Below are 14,065 nucleotides of genomic sequence, written 5' to 3'. Positions count from 1 at the left end.
AGAGAAGTTTCTTTAGCATTTGTTGTAAAGCTGATTTGGTGGTGCTGAATTCTCTTAGCTTTTGCTTGTCTGAAAAGCTTTTGATTTCTCCATCGAATCTGAATGAGATCCTTGCTGGGTAGAGTCATCTTGGTTGTAGGTTTTCCTCTTTCATCACTTTAAGTATATCCTGCCACTCCCTTCTGGCCTGAAGAGTTTCTGCTGAAAAATCAGCTGATAACCTTATGGGGATTCCTTTATATGTTATGTTATTTTTTGTTTTTCCCTGTTGCTTTTAATATTTTTTCTTTGAATTTAATTTTTGTTTGATTAATATGTGTCTTGGTGTGTTTTTCCTAGGATTTATCCTGTATGGGACTCTCTCTGCTTCCTGGACTTGGGTGACTATTTCCTTTCCCATGTTAGGGAAATTTTTGACTATAATCCCTTCAAATATTTTCTCAGACCCTTTCTTTTTCTCTTCTTCTTCTGGGACCCCTATAATTCAAATGTTAGTGTGTTTAGTGTAGTCCCAGAGGTCTCTGAGATTGTCTTCAATTCTTTTCATTCTTTTATCTTTATTCTGCTTCTCGGCACTTATTTCCACCATTTTGTCTTCCAGCTCACTTATCCATACTTCTGCCTCAGTTATTCCATTATTGATTCCTTCTAGTGTATTTTTCATTTCAGTTATTGTGTAGTTCATCTCTGTTTGTTTGTTCATTAGTTCTTCTAGATCTTTGTTAAACATTTCTTGTATTTTCTCAACCCATGCCTCCATTCTATTTCTGAGATTCTGGGTCATCTTTACTGTCATTACTCTGAATTCTTTTTTAGGTAGATTGCCTATTTCCCCTTCATTTATTTGGTCTTGTAGGTTTTTCTGTTGCTCCTTCATCGGTGACATATTTTTTTGCCATCTCATTTTTTTTTTTTTTTTTGGAGTAGGATTGTGTTCCTGTCTTACTGGTTGTTTGTCCTGAGGCTTTCAACGCTGGAGTTTGTAGGCTGTTTGGTAGAGCTGGGTCTTGGTGCTGAGATGAGGACCTCCGTGAGACCTCACTCCGATGAATATTCCCTGGAATCTGAGGTTCTCTGTTAGTCCAGTGGTTCTGACACAGAGCTCCCATCACAGGAGCTTTGGCCTGACCCCCAGCTCATGAACCAAGATCCTGCAAGCCATGTGTGGTGGCAAAAAAAAAAAAAAAAAAAGAGAGAGAGAGAAAATAACAAAGTAAAAAATAAAATTAGACTTGGAAACTAACAGATATGTTGTAAAGAATATAAAAATATAGATGAATCAACAACTGGAAGGTACAATAGTACTACAGTAGTAAAAAAAAAAAAGGAGGAGGGAAAAGAGGGAAAAAAAGAAAAACAGGGAAAAAGCTGTGGAGGGCAGGGCCTAAGCAAGGGAAAGTTTTGGGCAGTGGGCGGGGCCAATGCTCAGGACCCACAGGACTGGAAAAGGCCTTGGGGGCTGTGGGGGGTGGCGCTTAGGCTCAAGGAACAGAAGGCGCCCAGACGTACCCCCCACCCCAGGTCTCAGAGGGCGGGGGACTTCACCTGGGAGTCCAGCAGGCTTCCTGGGCTCGAGTGGGCAGGGCAAATGCCGTCCTCTCCTCTCCTGCTCCTCCTGCTTCTCCTGTCCCAGAGGGCCCCTCCCACCTGCCTCTCCTGTTTTCCCCTTGTCCTTCTTCCTATGACCCCAGGACCAATGCACCCAGGGGGAGGAGGGGAACTTGGAGGGCAGGGGGCTGGCCTGGGAGCTATGCAGGCTCCCCGGGCTGAGTGGGCCAGGAGATTTCCCTCTGCTCCTCTCCCACTCCTTCTGGAGGGCCCCTCCCACCTACCTCTCCTGATCTCCCTGGCCTCAGGGATGCTGATCCTGTCTGGCCTCCACTTCTCCTCCCCACTCTGTCCCCGCACATCCTACTGGTTCACTTGGGGGTTCCTCCCATCTCCTTGGGTATCAGGGTCCCCCACCAGCAGCCAGCAGGCACCTTAGTTGCAGGGAGACATTAACTCGATGTCTTCCCACACCGCCATCTTGACTCCACCCTTATTATTTGTAGACGTTTTGATAATGGCTATTCTGACTGGTGTGAGGTGATACCCCCTTGTAGTTTTGATTTGCATTTCTCCAGTAATTAGCAATGTTGAGCATCTTTTCATGTGCCTGTTGGCCATCTGTGTATCTTCCTTGAAGAAATGAAATGTCTGTTTAGGTTTTCTGCCCATTTTTTTTGATTGGGTTGTTTGTATTTTGTTATTGAGCTGTATGAGATGTTGGTATATTTTGGAAATTAAGCCCTTGATGATCACGTCATTTGTAAATATTTTCTCCCATTCTGTAGGTTGTCTTTTCTTTTTATTTATGGTTTCCTTGGCTGTGCAAAAGCTTTTAAGTTTGATTAGGTCCCATTTGTTTATTTTTGCTTTTATTTCTTTTGCCTTGGGACACTATACTGTCTTCATCTTATACACTACACATTATGTTTTGAAATTAAATGTTGATAAAATAGCATATCTTTTTACATAAATTATTTATCTGAAATAATAGTAACTTCAGCACCAAGGCCAGTGTGTAGTAAATATAATACTGTAACTAAAAAGTTTGAAAATGAATAGAGTTTGCTTAGCCCTCAAACATGCCTAATTTATTCAGAGGGTTTAGTGTTCACACTTGGAAGATCTTGTTCTGTTTATACCCACAGAGTGTGACTCTGTGTGGACTCTTTATTTTGAAGAAACAAGTGCATAATTTGCTGGGTTTGGGGATAGAAAAAGAGATGTGCCTACAAAAATTACATTCCACCTGTAGCCAGAAACTTTAGAGAGAGAGCTGTTTTAGAGTGTACTGGGCACTCCATGTTGTTTCTCCCAAAAATGGGATGCAGATGCAGATCTGTGTGTGTGTGTATACCCACTAGTGTGAATTTCTTAAAAAGTCAAGTAAAAAATAAAGTTCATATAGTCTGCATATATACAGACGTATATGGTAACAGTTATTTTTCATTTGGTGTTTTTGTGTATATTATTGCATTTGATCTTTATTTGCATTTGATCTTTATTTGAACCCTTTGAAGTAGGTTTTATTATTCAAAAATCTCCCTAACCTTTGAGTTCTATTCTTCCTCATCTAAAAAAAAACAAACACAAACCAAAAACCCCATGAAAAGCAAAAAATAAAAAATTGCTCTACACATACTTGCCAAATTGCTTTTCCCACGAGCTACTGCTACTTCAGTGTCTCAAAGTTCAACCAACTTTTTGTGATATGCAAGGCTATAACCAATCCATCACTCAATCAGTGAGTTTTTGATGTGTAACAAACCACCCCAAACTTTACTGGCTTAAAGCCACAATCATTTATTAGTGCATAATTTTATGGGTCAGCAATTTGGGTTGAGCTCAGCTGGACTGGGCTTCACTGAGACTCACTCATGAAGCTGCACTCACTGGCAAGTCAGCTGGAGGCTGGTTACTTTACAATGGCTTCATTTAAATCACTCATGTGTCTGGCAGTTGGTTCTTGCTATTAATTAATTCTGGGGGGCAGCTGGAGTGATGGGTCTGACATGTCTCCAGCAAGCTAGCCTGGCCTTGGCCACATGGTGGTATCTCAGGGTTTCCAGCATCAGCAACAGAAGTGGAGCCCAGTGCATAAGTCTTTTCAAGCCTCTGCTTGCATGTTTGCTAACAGACAAGTTCAGAGTCAGCATAGGAAGGAATTACCCAAAAGTATGAATGGAGAATGCATTAGGAGCCAATACTGTAAAAATCTATCACCATCACCATGTGTGCATCCTCAATATGTTCTTGAATCACTCCTTTCTTTTCCATTTTCACTGCCGTTCTCTAGTCTAAGCCTTTGTTTTATCACTTGGTCTTCCTAGCCTTCCTCATCCACAATTCACTCATGCTTTATACTTTTCTCCCTAAAATCTCTCAATGTGACTTGTTGTTTTTAGTTATAATAAACTATACATTTCGTAGCTTGAACAAGACCCTTCAACATCTGACCTCAATTCATGATCCTCCGTGTCCTATGATGCTCCTTATTCTCCAGCTACACCCAACTACTGACTCCACCAACTAGCCCTTTCTTGCCTTTGTGCCTCTGTACACTCTATTCTGTCTTCCACCTGTGAATGCATACCAATCCTTCAAAATTAGTTCAGATGTTCTCTGTGCAGCTTTCTGACTGTCCTCCTTGGACTGAGGCTGCCCTTGCCTGAGATGGTCACTCTTGCCTTTGTGCTCTTGGAGCACTTTGTGCATGTAACCATTATAGTATTTATCTTGTTATATTCTAATTTGTCTGCCTCCTCCAATTCATTGAGAATATTGAAAGAGAGAAATCATGTCTTATTTATTTGTGAATGAAGAGAAGTTGGAGAACTACTACCACTTTCCATTCATTTTTGTAATAAATATTTATAGGTATCTACTATGTACCAGCTATGGTTTAACATATACATCTAATATTTGATTTGCATGTTATATTTTTCCTTTTTACTATATGTATTTATTACAACACCATGTAAAAAGTAGTTCTCAAATACACATAAAGTAGTACATAATTTACTATTATATATGGACTAATCTAATCTATTTTCTTCACTGTTGCAAACATACAATTGGTCTTATATTAAAAAAAAAGACTGTTAGACTATCTTGTATTTGAAATGGAGACAGAAGTAAGTGGTTATTTACATGTGAAGGATAAAGGTTACCAGAGACACTGGATGTTAAGGTTGAACAAAGTAACTTTCAATAAGAGTAGAGTGATTTTATTTTAACTAAATAAGTGAATATTCAAATATCTGAAATACACTCTCTCTCCATTTTTAACAGGAGCTTTGTAATAAATATATATATCTTTCTCAAGCTTTAATATATTTTACATGTATATATGCACCCCTAGAATTATATAAATATCTTTTATTTATAAGCAACCAGAGGTCAAAATTTTACTAAAGATAAGATTTACCCTGCTTTTTAAATTTTGTTTTGAAACAGTTTTGATCTAGAGAAAAATAAAGTGAGTAACCTAGCATGCACATATGTACTCTCTATCCTGGCATTTTTACTTTTCTAAACAACATATCAAATAAGAAATAAACATATTAGCATCAGTCACTCAGCAGGGTTTATAGTATGGAGAGTTACAAGGCAAGAAGAGTATCTTATCACGGCCCTTAGGAAAATCTGATGAAATGTCTAGACACCTGAATGGGGTTGAGCAGCACTCTCTCAGTAGAGTCACTTCTGGTTCAGGACTGAGTTATTAGCTCTTGACTTCAGTTCAGGCTTAAGTCTCGTTTATCTTTGGAATGATGGTGGTAAAAGAGGTAACCATTATTCATGAAATTGTCTGGTAACTGTGTTTGGCAATGGCTACAGTGAATTCTGGCTCAGTGTCAAGCAAGGAGCTGAGTGATTATTTTACATAGCAATTATTTTATTTTATTTTGTTTTATTTCATAGTTCCTAAAAACTGCAACCTGGGAAATAACTTTTCTTTTTCATGCAAGACTTGTCCATTTGTCACCAGGCAATGTTGATCCTCCCTTTAAATAACATTAATACCTGCCATTTATCCCATTTCCAAGGGCACGTTCCCTTTCCTGGTCCTGATCACTGCCCAGATGGAATCCAGCTATAGCTTCCTTGAAACCTGTTTTCCTGGCTTTTCCCCAAATTAATTGACGTTTTACATTGATTTGCAGTTATGGAAAAAAAAAAAAAAAACGGTTCTGCCTGCATCTAAACTGCAGCCATCAACTAAATTCTAACCAACTGGACATATTTCATCTTTATTTTTATTGACTCCCTCAATCCTCTCAACCATTTCTTGATCCTTTTTCTTTCTTTATCTCCTCTTTGTTCTTTGTTTTCTAGTACTTCTTTCTCATCCTACATGCAGTAAGAACAAGGAAGAAAGGGGTGGAAGTGGGGGAGGGAGAAAGGAGGGAAGGAAGGAAAAAATAACATGGCACACTCAAGACTGAAGGAGGAGGAAATTAGATTTGAAGAAGGAATGTAGACATAATTAGCTAAAATTTATAGGAAAATTGCAAAACTAATAGCTCATATTTTGAGAATAAGCCTGGGAAGTTTGTTCAAACTTTGTAAATTTTCTTCATAGCAAAGTCTTGGACTAAGTAGTCATTCTTATCTGGTAAGATATCCTATAACCTGAACTTGCCTATTTAAATATTTTTTCTTTATTGAGATAAAATCCACCATTTTAACCATTTTGAAGTGTACGATTCAGTGGCTTTTAGCATATTCACAATGTTGTGCAACCATCACCACTAATTCCAGAACGTTTTCATTACCCAAAAAAGAAACCCCATATTCATTAAGCAGTCACTTCCTGTTACTCCCACCTCCAGCCTCTCACAATCACTAATCTACTTTCTGTCTTTATGGATTTGCTTATTCTGCACATTTCATATGGATGGACTCATACAATATGTGGCCTTTATATTTGACTTCATTCACTTACCATTATATTTTCAAGTTTCACCCATATTGTAGCATATATCAGTTCTTTATTTTTTATAGCTGAATAATATTCCTTTTTATGAATATACCACAGTTTTTTTAATCTACTCAATAGTGATGGACATTGGGTTGTATCTGCTTTGACTATTATGCATAATTATGCTATAAACAGTTGTATTCAAGTTTTGATGGGAACATATGTTTTCAATTCTCCTGGGTAAATATCTTGGGATGGAATTACTGGGTCATATAGTAGCTCCATGTTTAATTATTTGAGGAACTGCCAAACTGGCTGCATTCTACATGCTCATCAGCAATGTATGAGACTTCCAATTTCTCCACATCTTATTTTCTTTTTCCTTTTAAAAAATTATAACCATCCTAGTGGGAGTAAAGTGCTATTTCATTGTGGTTTTGATTTGCATTTCCCTAAGAAAAATGATATTGAGCATCTTTTCATGTGCTTATGGAACATTTGTTTATCTTCTTTGGAGGAATGTCTATCCAAATCTTTGGTCCATTTATAAATTGGGCTGCTATCTTTTGATGAATTATAACAACTCTTTATATATTTTGGATTCTAGACCCTTATCAGGCAAATGATTTTTAAATGTTCTGCCATTCTGGGTGTTTCCTTTTCACTTTCTTGTTAGTGTTCTTTGATGCACACATTTTAGTGGAGTTCAATTTATCTTTTTTGCTTGTTGCTGTGCTTTTTGTGTCATATTTAAGAAATATTTGCTTAGTCTCTCAGGTCATGAAGGTTTACACTTAGGTTTCCTTTTAAGAGTTGTACAGTTTTAGGGACTTCCCTGGTGGTCGAGTGAGTACAACTCCGCAGGTTTCCTTTCAAGAGTTGTACAGTTTTAGGGACTTCCCTGGTGGTTGAGTGAGTATGACTCCGCACTCCCAATGCAGGGGGCCTGGGTTCGATCCCTGGTCGGGGAAGTAGATCCCACATGTATACCACAACTAAGAGCTGGTATGCTGCAACTAAAAGATCCCGCGTGCCACAACTAAGATCCAGCACAGCCAAAAATAAATAAATAAATAAATATTTTAAAATAAAATAAATAAGAGTTGTACAGTTTCAGCTCTTATATTTAGATTTCATCCATTTTGAGTTAATTTTTGTACATAGTGTGAAGAAAAGTTTCAGATTCATGTGGAAAGGATTTCCTTTGCATGTGGATATCCAGTTGTTTCAGCAGCATTTGTTGAAAAGGCTATTCTTTTTTCATTGATTGGTCTTAGCATCTTTGCAAAATCAGTATTTGCTTCATGTATTTGGGGGATCTGTCGTTAGGTTCACAACTGACCTTACTTTTATTTGAATGTAGCAACAACATGAAATTTTTTACCTGAAGGTAAAATAAGTAGTTTCTATATTTAAAAAGTAATCTTGGTGAACATAAAAAAAAATAGGTGAGGTATGAACTTTCACAGAAGAAAGTTTCATAATATATGGTCACTGCAGATCATACTACACTCAGAGTCTAGACAAGGAGGAAGATGTTTCTCAGAATCATTCTGCAATGAAAGAAAAAATTTTCTTTTTTTTTGCCTATGAGCACTGAAAGCGATCTAAAGTTTCAGAATAAAAATATTAGGTACCTTTTATTGAATGCTTACTGTTCCAGGCACTGTATTAGGGTTCTTTTTATAATGTTTTATTTAATTCTTACATCAGCACTATAATATGGTGTCTTATGTCAGCAGAACATGAGTCAAGCAGTCATCTACAAATGTGATCTTTAAGAAAGTGTTTCTAGGAGAAACAGGTAAAGGAGTAGGGATAGCAGGACAGAGAAGGGGAAGTAGCCAAACAAGGATGGGATTCCAGGAATTATCCAGCAGAGAATGCTTCAGCCTGATCCCACAGAGGAGCTCTGGATTGTAAACTGCAACTCAGATTTATCTACCATGAGGTTAATGAGCTGGACTTTTATTCTCCTTAATCATCAGTCATTGGCTAAGGGCTACCCAGGGGATGTATAAACACTGAGGTGCTTGCTCGCTCTGCTTATGGGCAATGGTGGTCCAGGAGCCAAGGGCAGCTCCTCCAAAGAAGAGTCTCAGGTGCTTTCAGGTGGTGTTCGTGGTGGAGCTGGTTACTGGAAACAAAAGGAAGTTGAAGTTGGAGAAAGGGTGGTTTGAAAATGTGAGGGGGATCCAAGAGGATCTGGGCAAGCACCCATGAGTCTGCTACAGATAATGTACTATTTTTTCCAATTTAGAGAGAAAGAAACAGAAAGGATAAGTGCGCAGAGTCACAAAGAGAATGAATGCTAATGTATCGGACTCCAAATTCCTTTCCCCTTTAATGTGGTGCCTCCAGTCAGGAAGATAATGTCATTTGGGAACTTCCAAGAATCTCCTTTTTGTATATCGTTGTGTTATTTTCTTCAAACAGAATAAACTTTTTTTAGATATTCTTTTTTTGGGATCTGTCAAATTGCATGCAGAATTTTGTATGTGAGTGTATGTGTATGCTTTTTTGCTTCTGGGAAGAGAATCTATGGCTTACACAAATTTCTTAATGGGAATATAAAAAACAAAATGTTTAGAATCACTATTTTAAAAGATCATTCTCTATATTTACCTATCTTCCTGCCTAGGTTTTTATGACTTGCTTATCACTATTACGTCTCTAAAACATTGTTCTCATGAGGTCAAATTATAATTATCACAGATGGAAATTTAGGATGATAGAAGGTTTTTTTCCCCTGCTCACAACACCACTTTTACTGCATCACATAAGTTTGAGAGGGATTGGCATTAACTCTTTTTTAAACATTTGGTATAACTCCGCATTGCAGCCATCTTGTCCTAGGCTTTTATATGTTGGAAGTGTTTTTATTACTAGTTCAATTTCTTTACTTATTGTGAGTCTTTCAGATTTCTATTTCTGACCAGTAGTACAAAGAACTTACATGTTATTTTGTTAGGCAGAGAGTTTACTTAAAATTAAGGCAAAAAGTTCATTTAGAGCCTTAAATGGTTTGTGTTTTCACTCATCAATTCTGGATAAGTGCCAGATATTCACTTAGTGTCTGTATGACTTACACACACACACACACACACACACACACACAATCAACCTGGATATCAAGTGCTATTAAAAAAATTTTTGTTAAATCCCAGTAATTTTCCTGAATGTTTTTCTTCTGATTATGTGATATAAGTGGGCAGAGTCTTGTTGTGTACAGTTAACCACTATGACTTCCTTTACAAAATGAGTCTGAGGGTGTCTCTGTAAAGAAGGAAGATTCTAAAGTTTAGTATTGTAGAGCTAAGCCCCACGGACTGAGAAAACTCTGAGGCTTTGGGGGTGGGGGGACTGGGTAGAGGAGATTGCAAGATTTGCAAGGTTGTGGGGAGAGGTGGTGGTATAGCCTCAGAACTTTGGGTGCCTGGATGGGTGGATGGCCCCAGCCTGGACCCAGCTTCTGGAGGTACAGCGAAGGAGAAAACCTTTGACAGAGAGGTGGTAACTTTCTCATAATTGGTGCTAAAAAATGGGTAAGGGTCAAATACACTCATAATCTTGGCCACCTAGGCAAGTTAATGCTCTTAGATTGTATTACTCCTCCCCGAAATCCACCCTTCAGCCATCTATCACCTTGGGTCCCATTTTGTTTTTTCTATGTTATATTTTGATGTAATATAGTTTAATATTAAATTAAACTTCAAGGGTGATTTATCTTTCTAACGCTCCAAATGAGGGTGACAGGTTGCAGGTTGTGGTGAGGCGATGTGAACCAAAGCAGGATTCTTGCCCTTTCTGGAGAGCACTAAGCATATAGATAGCAAGCACAGGGCATTATCTGTCAAAAGAACAGAAGGTGAAAGGAATGAAGGAGTATGTGGCAGTCAGGCAACAGAGACCCCAAGTCTATTGACTTCTCCTTCTTAAAGAGAGAACAAGGTATTTTCCACCACATGACTTTCTTGCCATTTTGGACTGGAAATGAAATATGGCGGTTTCTTTCATTTTTCATTTCAACAAACGTCCATTGCACTACTACTAGGTATAAGAGGTGAGGAATCGTCAGGGATGCATTTAAATTACAAACGTGTAGGGAGTGAATGCATCTTTTCCTCCAAGCTCAGGGCCAGATCCTGGAGGGCAGAGAGGCCCGGCATTCTGTGCCCGGGACCAGGGCCCTCTGGACACTCGTGGCATGCGCTGGCGTCTGTCCCAAGTCACTGAGAAGGGCCCTCACCATCCCCTAGGATTACTCCAAGAATAAATCAACCGAGGACATGTTGTGCAAAGACTGAGCGGTGCTCTGGGGTCCTCCTCTCCTGGCCTGGGCCTGCAGAGTCAACGCTGTCCGCGGAAGCATCCTTGTTGTCTCCTTAGAGATGCGGACAGTCGCTTTTCCCCCGAAGATGGCAGTGGAGCTTTCTTGGTTCTTTCTGGGAGCTTTGGGTGTGGAAAGAGTGCTCGGTCCCAGGGCAAGATGAGAGAAAAGGAGGGAAGAGGGCAAAGGAGATGTGGGGAATGGGACTCCATTGCTCCGGCTCGACGAGCGCAGGTGAGGACGTGAGTTCCAAGCTGAGCATCTGCCAGGATGGCAGACAGGTGGAGAGAGGCAGTCCCGCCTCGGCCCACCCAGTTCCCAGGGCGGTCCGAGCTGTACCTGTGCGCGGCCTTCCTTCTCCCCCTCGCCCGGGGGATCCCGAGCCGCAGTCTCCGTCCCCGCCCCAGCGGCCCCGGGTCCCCAGCCCCGCCCCGCCCCGCCCCGCCCCGGCTTCGGGGCTCCGCTGGGAGCCGGTCGTGCGGCCGGTGCCCGAGTCTCCGTGGCCAGGAGGATGGCCAAGGTCCCGGAGCTGGAAGACGCCTTCCTGCAGGTGCAAGCTTCTCCCCAGGTTTCCCCCGAAGTCCAGGAGGAGTGTTGTGTGCAGCTCCTGAGCAAGGGTTTGCTCGTTTTCCCCGAAGAAAGGGTGTACCTGGCGGCTGAAGCGCAGCCCGGGGACGCGCTGGGCAGCGGGGAGAAAGCGGACGACCCGGAGCCGCCGCTGGGAGTTAAAGCCGGTGAGTGCTCTGCCCCGTCCCGGGACGTGATTGGGACGCGGATGTAGTTTTTACAGGGCATCTGAGAATAAAGAGAAACATACCGCAGACGCGCATATATTTCCCCTAGGAAAATGATTGCTAACTAGAAATTAAGTCGAAAGAATTTTGCATAGCTCTCCTCTGAACGCCCCCATAGGCCACCCTGTTTGACGCCAAGATACATTTAGAGGCTAATTAATTGATTGTATATTCTGATTTTCTTTATCATCTTTTCAACTTGCAATCAGAAATGCATTTAAGCAATGGTAACTTTTCCTCTGAAGAAGAGGTTGCGGACAATCAAGACAGCAAAACCAAAGCAACCGATCCACACCTCTCTCAGAAGAAAACCATCACGCAGATTATGAAGGATAAAAAGAAGCAGACTCAGCTCACCCTGCAGTGGTAAGACTCGCCCAAGGATACCCTTAAGCACCTGTTGAATTTTTAAAGTCAGAATATTCATATTTTTTTGCTTTTCTCAATTTGCTTCTCCTTCAGACTTTCTTGGAGAAGTTTAAAAAACCGCTTAGAAATTCATCCAAAAATTGTTTTCACGGAATATTTGGTATAGAGACATACTCTGGTACAGGTGAAAAATGATCTGCAATAAAAAACCATCACTCTGTTCATTATTGACTAAAACTATAATTTCTTTGAATGTAAGCAATAATGAATTTTTTATTACTTATTTGCTTAACATGCAATCAATTCAGTCCTTATATATTTGTTATTTTTATGTTTATAAAACATGATTCTTAAAAACAACTTAAAAGGAGGAAGGATCTTAACGGTGCCTTTATCCGTAGAGGGCAAATTCAAAATTGTGTATTGGCCATAAGATGAAATGTGTTTGAACTAGAAGACATAGAAAAATCAGTTAAGATGACGCTATTAACTTAAATAAATGTTCAACTACCTTTCACATATGATTTATTACAGTGAAATATCACTAACTGGATTTTGTGGAAAATCTTTTAAAACCAAGAGTTTATCAGTAGGCTCTCTACATATACAGAACATTTTATAATATTCTAAAAGGAAGAGAAATTTAAAGTAAAAACATAATATTAAACTTCCCTATGTAGTGTGAAAAAATAGAACTATAAATTTCCTCCCAAATTCCAAATAAGACACAAATAAGTAAAAATGTCTACTTGCTGATAAGTTACATGATCTGTTTATATGTAAAGTGTGATCTAAATCTTAGAAAAATACAATAGAAAAAACAGTATCTTAAAAAAAACTAGCACATCTTATTTTATTTAAACACTGAATTACAATTTGCATGTAGTAAATTTTTAATTATATCCTTAACTCTTTCAAATATTTGAAATATAAACTAAATATCTTTCTAAAATTATGGTTTAACTATTGAAGTTGATATCACATTTACTGGTTAAGAATATACTAGAGCAGTAAATAGTTGAGCTAATTATCTGAAATATTTAGGACACAACTATTTTTTTTAGGATAATTGGAGCTAAAAGGTTTTGACTTCAGATATGTTATAAAGGTCTTTTGAATGATCACTTGCATTATTCAGTTCAACTTGAATGAATGGAAACAAACCTGGGTTTTTATTTTATAAATATAAATGCATTACAATTAAAGAAAAAAGTCATACCCCAAATTAACATTATACTTATGTCTAGGATTTTTCAGTATTTTGAAGACAAAAATAATGCCTACACCATCAAAATAGCCAGGTGAAAAAGTGGGCATTATATGCATGTCATTAAAATATAGTTTTAAATAGTTGAATATTTCTCAGTAATTTTCATATTTTTTGAAACTATAAAATGTTGTCATTTTGTTTGAATTCTCCATACTCTCTCTTAAAAAAGTGTTACATAATTTAAAAAAATAGCCTAGGTGAGTTATTTACTTTCTGATAATTTTTTCCTTAAGGTTATAGATTATAGCGGGGATGTTAAACAGTAGAATTGAAAATTAAAGTGAAAAATCTGCCTAACAGTAGAATTGAAAATTAAAGTGAAAAATCTGCCTAACTTCAATTTTCACTGTCAACTAGGTGTTTGGTTTTATGTATGCAAATTTTATTGGGTTTTGATTCATTTTTTTCCTTTGTCATAGAAAAATGGATGTCTGATGCTTTACCTGCTTAGGAAACACGTCTGTAGCTTTTATCTCATGCACCTTGGGAATGTGTTAAATCAGATCTAAAGAGTTTAGAAGAGTTTCACTCAGTTTTAATCTGAATGCATATTCTATATTGCATTGCTCTTGTATAGTAGTAATTATGATTTTACTATACATAAAAAGAGTATAAGTAAATTTTAGCCAATATCATCTACTGAAAGGTTAGAAAAATTGAGAGTAGAATCTACAAGTTCTGATTTCCTGACTGCTGTTCAGATATTTATAACACTTAAATATATGTTATTACATTTATATAAATTGTGTGTAATTGCAATTGCAGGCATCCAAATTAAGTGGAATTACTTCTAAATTTTCAAAGTTTATATAATTATGTTTATAATATGG

At 38.4% G+C, this 14,065-nt stretch overlaps 1 protein-coding gene across 1 annotated transcript in view; it reads left to right on the top strand.

Annotated features, from left to right (window-relative positions):
- Window positions 1–11,313: 11,313 nt before the first annotated feature.
- The window catches only part of RFX6 (regulatory factor X6), a gene marked incomplete at both ends in the record, with an annotated part of 56,149 nt that continues 53,397 nt past the window's right edge, over window positions 11,314–14,065 (top strand). The window contains 2 exons of the mRNA XM_082633995.1: window positions 11,314–11,536; window positions 11,806–11,962. Of these exons, the coding sequence (XP_082490121.1) occupies window positions 11,314–11,536; window positions 11,806–11,962 (380 nt within the window). The remainder of the gene's footprint in view (window positions 11,537–11,805; window positions 11,963–14,065) is intronic.

The sequence above is a fragment of the Mesoplodon mirus genome, assembly GCF_964341445.2.
Source record: "Mesoplodon mirus genome assembly, chromosome: 10".
NCBI classification, from domain to species: domain Eukaryota; kingdom Metazoa; phylum Chordata; class Mammalia; order Artiodactyla; family Ziphiidae; genus Mesoplodon; species Mesoplodon mirus.
The sequence above is the reverse complement of the archived record's forward strand: the minus strand, read 5'-3'. Positions and strand labels throughout refer to the sequence as shown.